Source organism: Ornithodoros turicata, chromosome 1 (genome assembly GCF_037126465.1).
Source record: "Ornithodoros turicata isolate Travis chromosome 1, ASM3712646v1, whole genome shotgun sequence".
NCBI classification, from domain to species: Eukaryota; Metazoa; Arthropoda; class Arachnida; order Ixodida; family Argasidae; genus Ornithodoros; species Ornithodoros turicata.
In genome coordinates, this window is record NC_088201.1 from 117,761,279 (window position 1) to 117,777,366 (window position 16,088).

General features: G+C 43.2%; 1 protein-coding gene and 1 long non-coding RNA gene across 2 annotated transcripts in view; one reads left to right on the top strand and one right to left on the bottom strand.

The window, feature by feature from the left end:
* The window catches only part of LOC135378558 (venom metalloproteinase BumaMPs1-like), a 95,220-nt gene extending 94,254 nt beyond the window's left edge, over nucleotides 1–966 (top strand). The window contains exon 14 of the mRNA XM_064611606.1: nucleotides 805–966. Within this exon, the coding sequence (XP_064467676.1) occupies nucleotides 805–891 (87 nt within the window). The 3' untranslated portion in view covers nucleotides 892–966. The remainder of the gene's footprint in view (nucleotides 1–804) is intronic.
* Nucleotides 967–9,126: 8,160 nt separating this feature from the next.
* LOC135368297 (uncharacterized) lies at nucleotides 9,127–10,421 on the bottom strand. The gene is made up of 3 exons (XR_010414740.1): nucleotides 10,147–10,421; nucleotides 9,357–9,466; nucleotides 9,127–9,221 (listed from the first exon to the last, which is right to left on the bottom strand). It is a non-coding gene; the product is annotated as an uncharacterized LOC135368297 (long non-coding RNA).
* Nucleotides 10,422–16,088: the final 5,667 nt, after the last annotated feature.

The window sequence follows — 16,088 nt, forward strand, 5'->3', positions numbered from 1 at the left end:
ATTTATGTCCAAAGAGTCGCTCGCGTATAGTGTTGGAGGTTTCCCCGAAGTATTGAACATTGCATTTAATACAGGAAAGTAGATAACAAACATTTTTTCGCTTGTGTTTTTCCCTCTCGCCATTTACTGTTCACGTAGGACCTTCCTTGTATACGTTTGTGCAACTTGTACAAACGTTTTGCACCTGAAGAAATGTAGACTACGACATGAAAGCTTGTAAATATTTAAGAAGGTTTCACTGTCGGGTTTTCTGCATGTCATTGCTGTTCCGGACGCTCACTTTTCTCTTCACTTTCCCCTGCTGTTTAGGTTTTCTTGCAATAAACTGCGTGTAAACATCCACCTCTGCCGCGGTTTCTTTATTTTGTAAAGTTCGTTTCGTATATGTTACCGAAGGTCATTTTAAAACCCACAGAATGTTCCGAACGTCATGTTCTGACAAGCCCTGTAGTGATGCCCAGAATTGTATTGGAATTAAAGATATTACTTTGATAATGTCGATGACGTCATCAGTAACTGCTCGGTAGTGTTCATGTATAAGCACTCAGCCTTTGTTCTGTCATGTCATGTGACATGCTGTGCGTGCTACCACAATAAACCCAAATGTTTGAAGTTGATGATAGCATTTTCTTGAGGTTGAGGAACCGCACGAAAAGACGATGCAAGCGGAAAATTCCATTCGTGTCGTCTTTTCGTGTGGTTCGTCATCTTCAAGGGAATGTTATTGTCAACTTAGGGTAATATGCATAAGCTCGCTTGCCTTATACTCCTCCCTTCCTCTAATGCTTATCTGGTCGATTCCAGGTTTGTATTAACGGCATATGCGGCAACAGAGAAGAGCTCATGAAGGCAAAAGAGAAAGAGGAAGAAAAAGGGTTACTTGAGTACTAGTCCGTTCTACTACCGAACATCACGATGTCATCAAATTGACACTAACGTTCAAATGAAATAAAATTAAGATAAAGACGCAGCAAACATTATTCACTTCCTCTTGCACCCTTCGCTGAGGTGGTGATGTACTCACCTCTGAACGCACGCACGTACGTACACGAAGCTATGTAAACGCCACCACATACGCTTCCGAAGTGGTGGTGTACTCGCTTGCCGAGGTTGGGCTGACGTTGCTGCCAATGTCGTCACATGCTGGAAAATGAGTATCAGAAGGTTGGTCCATTGCATTATTGTTGCTCATGCAAATAGAAATTCTGAAAGTCTACGACTGAGAACAGTGCTGGAATGGAACGAGAAATTTTGAGGTCGGTTAGGAGCAACTAAGGTTTATTAGAATATGAACTTTCGTGCAAGATGATGCACCTCTCCAGTTTACTTATAGAAGTGCAGGAACCATCAGGTTCTTGGAAACCTGAAGAACTGCAGCCTCTTGCGCGAAACTTCTCGTTTTAACATACGTAGATTAACATAAATCTTTATTTCCTCTTCTGGAGTAATAGAGGAGCACGAGTAAAATATAAAGACATCTTCATTTGACAAAGGTGGGGGGGGGGGGGGTAAATTTAGTTGTGGCAGGAAAAGCGCTTGAGAAGCGCTCGGGTCCTTCTACAGCCATGCAGGAGAAGTTGTACGCTTCTTGTGTCACATAGAGAAAACATACATACATACACTCGGCATCAAGCAGAAAAGAACGAAATCGATTTCCCATCAACGTGATATATAGCAATCAATGTTAACAGCAATATAACGTATAAAAGTATTAATAGAAAAGCAGACTACTGTAACAGATCCCTGCCAGGCGAGAAATAATTTTGTTAGTTCGCTCTTTCTAATATTTTCAATATCTAGGCTATATCGTTGAAGTGTGTTCAGTAGGAAAGGAATGGCGTGTTTAACCATTCATTGTCCGAAGGTAGTGCGCCAAAAACGAACTTTCCATTTATCTGGGGATCGTGAAACTTAGGCAGGTGTGTACAAGTATGAGAACACAAACGTGTTTGGAACATTTTCCTTGCTATTTATGACCTGCTTATAACATATAGCAAGTGAATACGAGTAAAGACAGTGTACATTTATGACTTGGAAGTGCTTAAAAAGTGACCCAGTAGAGGTCACATAGTGCACGCCAGCTATACGACGAACTGCTCTTTTGAAGCACATGCAGTTTTTATAAAGTCTGTCACACTCGTACTGCCCCATACAAGAAATCAATAATTTTGTTTCGTTGAGAATAGTGCATTGCATACGTGGATGTTGATTTTAAGTGACAAGCAGCAGTGAAATTTGAGCAGTATCACAACAATATGTGACACTTGAGTTGTTTAACGTGACTGCCCCATGACATATGTTTGTGGAAATAAACACCGAGGGTTTTGATCGTATCAACCATTTCTATAACAGAGCTTCCACGAACGAAATCGCCAGTATGTGGTGTTAGTACCTGCCTGGGGTAAAAAAGAATTGCGTTAGTTTTGTTAGAGTTAATTTCTAATTAATTACATTTACTCCATTTATGCAAGCTTTGTAGAATAACATTTACGTCATGTACAAGCAATGTTGGGTTTCTCCCATGAAATAGTAAAAAAAGTTTTTAAAAAAGTTAAAAGAAGTGAAAAAAAGTTTAAAGGAAAGTAAAAAAGTTTTGGTCAGTTGTGAAAAGCCAAGCGGGTGCGAGTAAGCCTCTGATGGCTGATAGCAGCAATCAACCCCTTGCAGACACAGCTGCTGCCAAGAAATGCAGCGACTACTTTTCTTCGGTTTTTACTTGTGAAAATGAACCATGTCCAGTTCTTGTTGCTGACACTTTGCACGAGTACACTGTTGGTCCAGTCATAATTTCGATTTCGGGTGTTCTTGAGATTATTAATAATTTACCATTATCATCATCCCCAGGTTGTGACAATATCTCTTCAAATATTTTAAAACTTACAAGATACTTTTCAAGCAAGATTCTTGCTATCTTGTTTCAGCAGTCTTTGGACACTTCTGTAGTTCCCAATGACTGGAAACATGCAATTCGTACCAGTCCCTAAGTCAGCTCATACTTCAGCCGTTGAAGACTATAGGCCCATATCTCTTACATGTGTGTCTTGCAAAGTACTCGAACACATTTTGTACTCTATTGTCATGAAACACTTGGTTCGATGTAATTTACTTTATAGCAATCAACACGGCTTTAGGAGTGGCTTTTCCTGCGAGACACAGCTTTTTCAATTTGTAACTGACATATATACGTCTCTTAATAATGGTAACGAAGTGGATGCGATATTTATAGACTTTGTAAAGGCATTTGATCGCGTACCTCACTGTCGTCTGATTCAAAAGCTTTATACCCTTAATCTTCACAGTAGTGTAATTAATCGGATAACTGCTTATTTGCGGAACAGGACGCAGTGTGTTAAGTGGGGAAATTCTTTTTCGGACTCTTCTGTGGTAATATCAGGTGTACCCCAGGGATCGGTTTTAGGGCCATTACTATTTTTAATTTACGTAAACGACTTACCCTCTTCAATTCAGTCGTGGATTAGGCTTTGTGCTGATGATGTCGTTCTTTATCGGTTAGTCAAGATGACAGTATGACACTGCAGTTAGATCTCATGAAAATCCAAAACTGGTGCGATGAACGATGAATGGTTAATGGAGGCGAATGTGTCAAAATCAAAGTGTATGGTCCTTTCGAGGGCAAAGAAACGAATTTTGTATGACTACCACTTAAATAGTACAGAAATTGAAAATGTAGCTAGTTTTAAATACTAGGTGTGCATATTACGAACGACCTCTCTTGGAACAATCATATTACAGAAATATGTCATAAAGGTAATCAGGTATTGGGTTTCCTACGGAGATCGTTGTATTTAGCTTCACCCACAGTTAAATTGCTAGCCTATCAGACACTCGTACGCTCTAAATTAGAGTACGCGTCGCTGATATGGAGTCCCTATCAGAAGTATCTCATTGATGAGCTTGAGTCCATTCAGAACAAAGCTGTCCGCTTTATATATAACAAATAGGACCGGCAGAGTATCACGGATTTCAAAAAATGCAGCTCATTCCTCTCTTAGAAAATCGAAGAAAAATACGGAGAATCTCATTCATGTATAAACTTTTCCATCGTGGGTCTCATTATTTGCAAATGGCACACCACTCCTCAAGCCGAGTTGATTATTTATATAAACTGCAAGCAGCTTTTGGTTACAGTAATTGTACAACTAATATTGTATTTGTTATGATTTGTTTCTTAACTGTTTGCGTGCTATTTCTCTCATGTTCGTTTCTCTTACTATTTGTTCCCTCTTTTTTCTCTTAACCCCCCTCATGTAATGGCTCTGGCATTTGAGGTATGTAAATAAATAAATAAAAATAAATAAATAAATAAGAGTTTCTGAAATATGCGTGATCTCCATAGATTATGAAATCGGGCTTGTTACTGATGTTAATGAGATAATTAATTTTGAAGTTAACAAGTAAGGGCCCCAAAATGCTACCCTGTGGTACGTAAGTATTTATATGGAGTAATGCCGATGCATTATTACCTATGATGACGTTCTGCATACGATGGTGCAAATACACAGTAAATTCAAAAGCACCCTTTCAGGGTAAAAAAAAGCGCTTTTAAGCAGCTAAACCTTTTTTAATTCCACAAAGTTAACCAAAGGGTGCAAAAAGGGTGCTAAAAAGTGTATGAGAGAATACACTCTTTATTACGCCGAGTGCTGTATCAAAAATGGTGTTTTTACCCTTATGAAAAAAAACTTTTCTCGGTTCTATATAAATAGTATAGAGAATTGTAGGTATACGACGATGGAGCTATATACAAAATCTATGTTGCTCTTATGTGCCAATATATTCCCTTTGAATAATTGGCGACATGTTCTGATCCGTAGTAGATAGAGAATACTAGATGCATATTGTATACAGTGTGACTAGAAATGATCACCGAACTATTCTTGTAGCCCTCAACATATATACAAGTTGTACATGAAGCATATTTATTTCTAAAATATAGCCTGTTGAGTACGTATGGATAACATATGTATACAGAAACCGATATTCATACCACATAGAGTGTGACTAGAAATTCGTTATGTATTATTATTTTTTGTTAAGTCCTTTACGTACCGTTTATTTCATCCCGATATATTTTATTATTGTTGTCAACTTGTATAGAAGGTTTATTTAACCCCGATATATTTTATTATTTTTGCCATCTTGTACAGAGCGTTTATTTATTCCCGATATATTTTACACAGGTGTTCAGTAAGTGGCCCGTAGTAAAAATTGATTAATTCTAGTTACGTGCTGTAAACAATTTAGTTAGAAAACGGGCACATAAACATGAAAATAATGGGCGTATACAGACGTTGTTTTTAGAACCTTAGTTATAGAGGGATAACACAACACAGTATTTGCAGAACATCGATCTTTATTCAGTTTGGTCCATCCGTTGTTCATCTATGTTCTTTGAGTGTAAGCAACATTGCTGCCAGGCTTTTTTTTTATCGGCACTAGTGAATTGTGAAATTTGCTTGACGTGTAAACTGGAAGAAGCAATCAAGGGAGAGTTATAACACAACGAATTGCCCGCCATGCGAGCCTGTGCATTTGACGGTAAGCTATAGGTCAGGCTTATAGTACTACAATCGCTACAAGTCAAGCAACTACAGAAGTAACTTCAAAGGAGCAAGAGTGCAAGCAAGCGGCATACCAAGCACTGCGTCAAGCCTCCTCCTGTCGAGCCCCGGCTTCGGTGGTGCGCCCTTCTTTATATTCGGAGCTAATCCGTACAGGGAACGGTTACAGAGTTCGTCCGCTGTGAATACCACTTTCAAAAGGTTCCGTGCAAATTTTGTAGGGTTCCCTTCGAAGGTGTTATGGAGACGGTCCAGCACAGTCGCGTTCACTGTGGCTCCTTGCCCGATGTCTGTATCCTGAAGCATAGACAGCCAGTTGAGAGGTGACCGACTTTAGGCCATTAGCATACACTAATAAACGAAGAGAATGAACCGTGTTCAAGCCCAGCAGTGTTTCGGAAAATACCGACGACGGTTTTCGCAGCATGGTTAACGGCGTATAGTTTACGTGGTTAGAATGGATTAATGTGCACCATGAACCCGCGATACCTCGGACTGTGGTCTGAAATGCAAAATGTTCAACAAGACGGTGCCTCCAAGTCTAAAAAAAAAAAACAAAAAAAAAACGCGGCAGTTAGTCGTACGAAGGTAAAAATCCGGGTGTCATTCACAGTCATTTCTGCCACCCACTGAGTTGATTTCCGCCGGTATGACTGAATAGTTGTGCTGACTCATTCTTGTTTTCACCGTTGACTGTCTTATTGAACGGCCGTTATATATTTAGCACGAGTGCATGTAGACACAACTATGCATATAAATACCGGAAAACATGCAAGGGTCGTTATGTTTACGTCGCCTGGTATTCACATAGGGCTTGGGCGACGTTTGTACCGTTCAGTTCAGCAAGAACAAAACATGCATGAAAGCCTGCCACCAATTGGCACTCCTTTTTGTTATTTAAATGTGCTTACTTTGGGCTGCACTGTGACGTTTCCTTGCACTTTATTCAGAACCCTGCTTAGACGCTTGATCATTTTAGCAGCCTCTGCGCAAGCAACAAGAGAAAATGGTTACGTGTCTACAACAAGACCTTAATAACTTTCGTGCGATCACCAACAGATTCCTGTAAATCACAGACACATCCCAACAGCTGGGTCATTCCAGGCCAAATCACCCAAAGGTCGTGCTCGACCCCCCTCAGTTTTGCTACCAAAAATTATCATGGACTCCTTATTGCAAATAAAGATATTTTCCCGAGTTTTACTGAACAATGTTGAACTGTTGTCGATTTAGGCGGGGTCAAAGTTCGTCAGAATCGCGAAAACCATGCTACGAAAAAAGTTGTTTGTGAGTCTAGGTGGACTTTAGTGACATAAAATGAAAGATCGTGGCCCTAACATTCTGACAATATCAAGTTCTTCCCTCGTGTTTCATTGTCGGCCAGCGAAACAGGGCTGCTTTTTGGCGCTATTTCTTACAACTTTGCGCCTTGCTAAGGGCACTTTTCGCACGAGCTGGAAGGGACAAATAATTTCAGCGTGTTCTGTACCTTCCATACTTCAAAATCACATGTTTGAAAGGCCGACCACACAATACTTTTCGCCCCATTTAATCCCAAATACCGCACTTTTGGTAAAGTTGGCCGTTTTCAACGCCGTTTTTGAAAATGAAGCGGTCGGCCGAGAACAATCCAAATAGATGGAGATGACAGATCAATATCTATACTAAAGCATATAAAAAAATTGAGAAGGTACTTTTTAATAAGGGCGAGAAAATATTTTTTATGTCCCACATGGTTACGCGAGGGCCGCACGAGACTGCTCCCTGTGAGGCGCGCGAACGGATCGCGTGCCTAGGTTTCACAAGCCGCGTCCTGCGGCCGGATATGAGCATGTCCTTTTTTTTGCCAGCCCGTTTCTTAATAAACTGTGTAGTTGTTATCAGTGCATTGGTAAGTATTTTTAGTGGGTGTTTCTCAGAGTCTTTCATTCGCGGCGTTTTAAAGTGGTAGTCATGAGAAACGACAGCGATGCTTTCGCACTCACAAGGAACATTACGAGCAAACATTATGAGCAAACCTTACTATCCCTTCAAATGCGCGTTTCTTATGACTAATAACAACGCAGATCACGTTGTGAGCGGATAGCTTTTGCTGCATTGTAGCGTCTAAAAACGCGCTCGTACATCCACGTAACCTTTAACACATGGCCTTGAAATCGGCTTAGGAGATGCTCATCCGCGGCTGAGCTGATTAGTTTATGATCGTCTTTCTCACATGTGATGCATGCCGGATAACCAAAAAGGTTGTTATTGCTCCAAGTTTCTTGCAGAAGTCGTTGTGTTGAACAATGCCCGAAGTAGGAACGTCAGCAAATGCGCGCGTGCAAAATGAAGGACTGCGGTATGAAAGTGCGTGGCACGCACGGAAACTCCAGTCGGAGCAGCCTATCTTTTCGCCGTACAGTGAAAATTGTAGTGGTCACTTCTAATGAGGTACTCTACCAATGGTCGCCTTTGCTTTTTAACGTTTGAAAAGAAAATATGAAATAATAATGAAACCGTTGTGCATTCATTTACGTGGGTATCTTTTTGCTTTTACTTCAAAAAAACTTCGCGAAAATAAAATATGTAGACTGTCTGAATTGCAAATAAACTGTTTTTATCATTCCAGCCTGCTTGGGTGATCATCAGCCGCCAGCTGTTCAGTGTGGATAGATTAGCAAGCACCACATGAACGTCTAGGGCTAGTACGCGGTAGTAGCATAGATGTGACTTAGCTGAATATAGCTTAGTCTGTTTTGGTCCTCCATAAGGGATAGGTAAACTTCACCACACGGGAAAACGTTATCCGAACCAAGCCTCCCGACCCACCCGTGCGCCGCTCAGCGTAACTATATGTAGAGTGGATGGGATATAAAAATTATTTTCTCGCCCTAATCAAAAAGTACCTCCTCAATTTTTTTATGTGCTTTAGTATAGGTATTGATCTGTCATCTCCATCTATTTGGATTGTTCTCGGCCGACCGCTTCATTTTCAAAAATGGCGTTGAAAACGGCCAACTTTACCAAAAGTACGGCATTTGGGATTAAATGGGGCGAAACGTATTGTCTGGTCGGCCTTCGATTTTGAAGTATGGAAGGTACGGAACACGCTGAATTTATTTGTCCCTTCCAGCTTGTGAGAAAAGTGCCCTTAGCAAGGCGCAAAGTTGTAAGAAACAGCGCGAAAAAGCAGCCCTGTTTCGCTGGCCGCAAATGAAACACGAGGGGAGAACTTTAGATTGGTAGAATGTTAGGGCCACGCTCTTTCATTCTATGTCACAAAAGTCCACCTAGACTCAAAACCCTGCTCAGTAGGGAACTTTTTTCCTAGCATGGTTTTCGCGATTCTGACGAACTTTGACCACGCCTAAATCGACAACGGTTCAACATTGTCCAGTAAAACTCGGGAAAATATCTTTATTTGCAATAAGGAGTCCATGATAATTTTTGGAAGCAAAACTGAGGGGGGTCGAGCACGACCTTTGGGTGATTTGGCATGGAATGACACAGCTACATGTGATGACGCAACACCGTTAATCAGGCACTGTACGAACCGTGCCTCTTCTCAGCCTCATCCAGACGAGATTTCAGATCCTTCACCTGCTTACGGAGCTCCTTCACTTCAGCTCTGTGACTGCAACAGTCCTCCTTCTGCGACTAAAAAAGGTAAACTAAGAAGCGCTGTAAGAACGTCTTGTTGCACTGCTGAATCTGCTGTCTCCGTGCCTAAGGCACTAATGTGATTTACTAAGTGATTCCATGCGTGGACGAGGAAGAGAGCCAAGTTCTTACAGAGGACGTGCGCTTTTGGGACCCTGATGTCGTCCCCTGATCCGCCACATGCGTTGACGCTGAGTGCGCCGCCAGCTCCGCCCTTAGCTTCTCCATTCTGTTGAGGTCACCTGGTTGAAAGGAACCCATTCAGAGATTGCAGCGAAGACGAACGAAAGACAGTAGGAAGTGTCGAGCAAGGAACGCAAGCTCGAGCTAGGCCCTGCTCTTGGACAGGGCTTTTTGTCAAATGAAGCCACGATGCGAAGACAACCAGCAATAAGTTACATTAAGTCCACTAATTAAACAGGGGCAACGCTTCACCAGGCTCACGCTTTCTCCACAAAGGGTCGATATTTCATCAGTTGCCCTCCCAATTCATCTCTTTCACCTTGCTGATAAACAGGGCTGGAAGAGGAGAGCGGTAGAGATTGACATGGGCAGGGCTTGAACTGTCTATGTCTGAATCGAAACTCGTGAACACCTGAGCATAATGTGGATTTCTCCGCGTTTTGCAAGTGGGATAAGCGACGAAGACGGCTTTTGCATTACGGAGCAGGAAGTGGGGGCCAATTAATAACAGCTACGAGCCCGGCTGTCGTCGAGCGCGCGAACTTTCGCGTCCGGAAGCTAAGTGTGAATTGTCAGTCAATGTCAATCTCCGGGAGAGACTCCTACATACCACTTGAGACGTCAGCTTCAACGAAGCTTGCACAATTCATTTGACACACTGTGAATATATTTGCATTTAGGTGCTCCACAAAGAAACTCATTCCCGCACTGAAAGTGAAGTAAACGCCATTAAACTTACCTGCTGCAACCAAATATGCCCGGTCAGGCTCTTTATTCTCGTCCCACTTTATATCAAACGCTTTACCGGTAAAGCTGCCGACGGAGCTCGGTTTCTTTGCAATAGCTCAAGCCGCTTTTTGATCCGACAAACACGTGATGGGATAGACATCCCGTGAGTCCTCTGTAACCCATTTCACGAGAAGGTGGCTCATATCCAAGAGGTGGAAATGCAATCTGAAATTATATGCAATCTCCGAAAAACACAGGAAGGAACAGCGGTTTACGTGAGAAGACCTGTCTGCCACAGCCGCGCGAATTGGAAGTAGGAGATAAGGTAAAAAGATTACCGTGGTCCTGCAGTTGAGAAAGGGAAAATGACAGCACATGGAAAGAAGAAGAAATAAAAAAGAATCCTATAGGTTTCTTTTGCGCGATATCTCTGTGACGGTGCACTGATAAACGGCCAGGCTGCCACAGTGCAGGGCGCTTGGGCTTGGCTTTTCTGACCAATGTCTCCATTGGTTCTGCCCGTTCCGTGTCCTATGGCAAGAATATGTGATCGTGAGTGGCATCGGCTGTAAACACCGTGTGAAATAAAGGCGAGCATAAATGCAAATGTACCTGTCGCAAAATGAGTGACGGTGCTCCGCGGCGGAAGAAATATAGGAAATGGCTTTTTGATGCCAATGAACACATCCCGTGGAGCACCTTAAATCGATGGGAAAAGGAAGGAGGCCCAGGGCCCAGCTGTGTCAATTCTACCAGTTCAAGTAGCTCTGACGAATCTCAGGTGTCTGTTGTTCCGCACGTTAATCCCAGCCCAGCATGCGCGTCCACTGAAAGTGACAAAGACAATGTCCATGTAAGTACCTGAACGTCGTTTGTGCGGGTATCGTACCCAACGTCGTCATCCAATGTACAGTGCGCGCGCATGCCACTCGTAAATACCCCGCCTATTTCATAATCGGGGGGGGGGGGGGGTAGATGTGCATTTGGGGGCCCCAGTCCCTTGTCATCCATAATCTTTTCCATTGGGGGAGGGAGCAAAGCCGTATCCAGGCCGTGTCCAGGGGGGAAAGCCGACTATTTTGCCCCTGAATGCCGTCAATATTAAATAATTTCCGCGGCCACGGGGGGAAGGGGGCAACGGCACTCCCCCTGCCCTCCTTCGCGGCCTAAGTGTACAGTGCGTCCTAAGGAAAGGGTGCCAGAGCTTGGCAAGAGAGCGATGCACGAAGACTTTTGGTATAGCACCTGTTTTTACTCATGTACCACAGACATAGCCGCGGGTTCCCATATATCGCTTTCTTTGTGAAGTCGTCTGGCACGCTTTTCTTGGGTGCACTGTACAAACGGCTGCTATGGCAGGCACTTTTGCAACCAGGGAAAAATCAACCGATACTATTTCCACGACGCACCCAGGCCTCTCGGGACTAACAGCACCCTTGGTGCTGCGTATATGACCCAGTTGTCTGAAATTCTGACTCCGTGATTCCATGACGGCCTTTGGTCTTTGATAAAATTGGCTCCTCCAAACGAATAGTAATAGCGGCTGATGTACCTATGTTTGTCACTCGTTCTAAGCGACTACCTTTATGGCAGACCGAAGGGTACCGCGGGATCACGGAGTCGGGACTTCAGACAGCCATCTCGCAAGCAGTGCCATTTATTGGCGTGTGTTACGCAACACAGGAGCGTCTAGCGACGCGCACACAATTCTGGAAGACACGGGTACATACAAAAGCTAGATAATACCGACTACAAATTGAGAGTGGTTACTTCCGGATCACTCTTGCAGACTGGTGGCGACCAACCATCGGAGAATGAAAGATTTTCGACGGATAGTAATGATTCAACATCGCCTTCGGAAGGAGAGGAGGAATAATTATTGGACCCCGGTAGTTAAACTGAGGGTTCACCAAAAGGTACCCAACAGAACAGGGAACTGGTGTGTTCCTAAAGCTGTTAACCGTATAAACCTGTCTTGTGAAGGTGATACTTGGTCGCCGAAAAGGCTCCAGTTTCCTGGTGCTCGCGATTTGCATATTTGTGCTTTGAACACACGCATGCATACTGCTTGCGACATACTTGTCTGTAATTTGGGTTTCGTGGTTTTCCAGCATTCCGTGGCCTCTGCGAAGAATTGTTGTGCGCAATGAGTAATAAACGGGCACAGCTATTTTTATGGGCATCTTTATTATTCATTACCTGCAACAATTCTTCACACAGGCTGTAGAATGCTGCAAAACCACGAAACCCAGATCTCAGACAAGTATGTTGCAAGCAGTACTTGTGACAGTCCCGCGGGGCTTTGTGTGCGCTGTGTAGTGTTTCCATTTGTTTTGCTCTTTTCTATGGCGTCCACAACGCTACATCGGTCATCAGTGATTTGCACATGTCTTTGTAACAGTTGTACGTAGAATGTTCCACTCTACTTACCATTAATAAATCGTACACCTTTCAGAGCGCAGGTGTTTATCCCGGGTCCAGAATCACCATAGGTGAAAGCCTCCTTCTGATTATGGGCCACGTTTTGTGGCATCACTCGACGAGAGAGGCAACAGGATCCCTCTTGAAACTTCTGCGAGCACACTTGCCACACAGTACTAGTCTACTGAGCTCAAAGTATCTCTTCTTTAAAGAGTTCGCAGCTACTAAAGGAGTGAAGACAGCAGACTTTTACTGTCCTGAGTGTGCCAGTTGCTTAGGCAAAATAAGTGACGAAGCTGTGTGTGAGAGGTGTGAATGTTCCTATTCTGTTTCTACGCTGACAGCTCAAGGCAAATACTTCTTCACATTCGACCTTCAACACCAGCTCAGTGACCTGTTATGTGACCCAACAGTGAACATGAAACATATATCTCGTGACATAGCTGTGGAAGTGGAGCATATCACGACTAGTACTGCCTACCACAACTTGCCCGTCAAAGGTGATGACTTGTCCGTTACTTGGAACACTGACGGAGTTCCTGTGTACAAATCATCCCAATTTAGTATATGGCCCCTTCTGTTAGAGGTGAATGAATTTCCCAACGAAGATCGATCCAAACACGCGTTGCTTGCAGGACTGTGGTTTGGTAAAACGAAGCCTTCTATGAACACATTCCTCAAACCTTTCGTTGAGCAGATGAATAATTTGTGTCACAATGGGGTCCACTGGGTCGATAATGACGGCAATGATAGAGTAAGTCGTGTATTCCCTGGTCCTTGTACAGTCGACACACCTGCAAGAGCAAAGCTGACCCAGTTCAACTGGGCTTACGGCTGTGCATGGTGCCGCCATGAAGGCGAAGTTGTAGAAAAGGGAAGCGGTCATGTTCGCGTGTACCCTTCGGTATGGCCTAGACCCTCAATGAGAACTGACACTTCATTCTGCCTTAATGCGACAAAAAGCAGCTAAGCCCAGTCCGGCATTAGGGGTACAACAGTGCTTCTCTTTCTCTCGTTCTTCACGTTTCCGAGTGGGTTCGTGGTTGACTACATGCACGCTGTGTGCTCCGGCTTTGTCAAGCACACAACGAGCATGTGGTTCAAACACAACTCATGCTTCCCATACAGCATTGGTAACCTGCTACCGGATGCACATCGAAGGCTTTGCGCGTTACTTCCTCGACTTCCTCGGTCACTTGATGAACGGCACTATTGGAAGGCTTCAGAATGAAGAAGGTGGCTTTTATTTTTCTCTACTATAGTTTTGCGTGGCTTGTTACCATCAGCATATTACAGAAAGTGGCTGAAATTTTGAAAGCTCATGCATTTCTTTCTCACAAAAACTATCCCGCCCTATAAACTGTGCGAAGCACGAAAGGAAATGCGTTCCTTCTTGAAGGAATATGAGATGCTGTATGGTCGAGAAAACATGACCTATAATGCACATCTGCTGAATCATCTCGTTGACTCCGTAGAGGTATGTGCCTCCCATCACCGGTATGTGCAATGTACCTTTGTTCCCCCTCACTTTTCTGAATCTCATTTCTGTGTCACAATTTTTGCTAATATATTGACTTCACGGGGAATATCCCAAGTGGAACAAACTGTTTCTGGTTTAGTGCAGTGGTTCTACTGGACTGCGAAGTGGTCTGCAACTGGCTTGACCCAGTTACCAACTGAAGTGGATGTGCAATTACCACCGGGTTCCAGAGTGCGAAGTGGATGTGCTAGTTCCACTTCGCTGGCAAGTAGACTTGTACCAGGTCCACTGTAAGTTTGGCACCTGCCCTAGAAATATGCGAATCTTCACCGGGGTGAAATGAAGACGCTCTGTATTCCTTGCAGGTGCATACAGCTGCTCAAGTATTGTGTGCACCGAGAGTTTTTGCAAGACAAATCATAATCTTATTTTACATTTCAAAATATAGCAACCGTTTCTGGTCCACCGCAATTCACCTAATAACTTTTGTTACTTTTTCGTCGGTAAGTATGCGAGAAACATTTGCGCAGCGTACCGAAGTCAAACCTTGCGTATTTTTGACTTGAGTTTGAAACGGAAACTTTAACGGCCTCGTCGTCGACAAGAGGAGCAGACTGAGCGCCATCTGCATCAGTATGTGTTTTCAAATGTCGTTTTAGTAGGGGGTTGGTCGTCGGTAGTTCCCGTCTGTCAACTCGTCAAAACGGGCAAGAATACGTCAATCTTTTGAATCTCTATGGTAAAGCGCTGTATCATGCATAGTTTGCTTGTCTACCAACTTCTGCACCAGCTAAATCGCGAGAAACTACGAGCGATGCATATAGGACTGCAATTACGCTGGTGAGTCGTGTAGTGATTTGATATATATGAACGTTTATCCGAATATGTAGGTCTACTCCCTGTTAATACTGTTATTTAAAATAGGGTAAGTACAGGGTAGCTGGCAGGTGAACTTTAAGAACTCCTGCTCAGGCTTGTAACAGACTTTGTTATGTGTCTTATCTTTTAGCTGGCTTGTTATACAAATGGAGGATACTTGCAATACACTTATGAATCGTGCAGAATAAGGGCTATTGACTGAAGTGAGGTATGTTGCGTGATTGTTGCAGGAAAACATTTGCCATTTTATGCATGACATTACGTGTATTTTTGCAACATTTCTTTCAACATGTTTTCTTTTCATGTTTAACATTTCTCACTGAAACAGAATTCCAAGGTCATTCACAGACAGGTATGGACAGCATCACTGTTTACTGGCTATCAGAGTGATATAATGTTGTGCAGTGTACTTTTTGCACAAAACAGGATTGCAGATACTAAAGTAGCGATTTGGGGTAATTGGCGTTGACTATTCATCTCAAAGGTGCGACACAGGACAAGGACAACAAGTGAAAAACCAGCTGTACTACTCACTCGTCGTTTGTGTTCTGCGTTGCTAGCTTTGAGATGGACAGGATGAACAGATATTTTTCTGAGATGCAAAAAAGTTTGTTCAGTGCAATATGTGGATAGCAGGCATTCCCATTAATCCTGTTTTTGAACTTTGAGTTACTTTTAGAATGTTCTCAGAGTGAGAACACACCATCAACAGACAACCACCACCAACTGGACTGCATCATCCAGTAGCAGTATGTACTGTGTTCGGAATATGCTCGAATATATGTATCCATTTTTGTCTGAGAACTTACGTGTGTCGTCTTCTGTGTCCGTGTCTCTCAGTCTTCCTCATGGATCTATACCAGCTAGCCTGCACCCTTTCCCTTGTTCGATTTTTGTGGTTTGCAGTAGAGTCAGATATTAATATTATCTCCATTTTGTGCTTTTACTGATATTGTAGTAGAATTAGTAGTCAAAGGCGCAGCTTCTGCTTTAGGGTGGTTCCGAAGAGGGAATGACATCAAACATGTTCCTTATGAATTCGCTTTGAAGCTGATTGTGAGTCAGCTGGAAATCTATTTCGCTCTACAATCCACTTGCAAGTGGATTATGGAACCAGAAATGCATTTCCAGCTAGGAAACAGTTTCCACCTTGGAAGTGGATCCACTTGCAT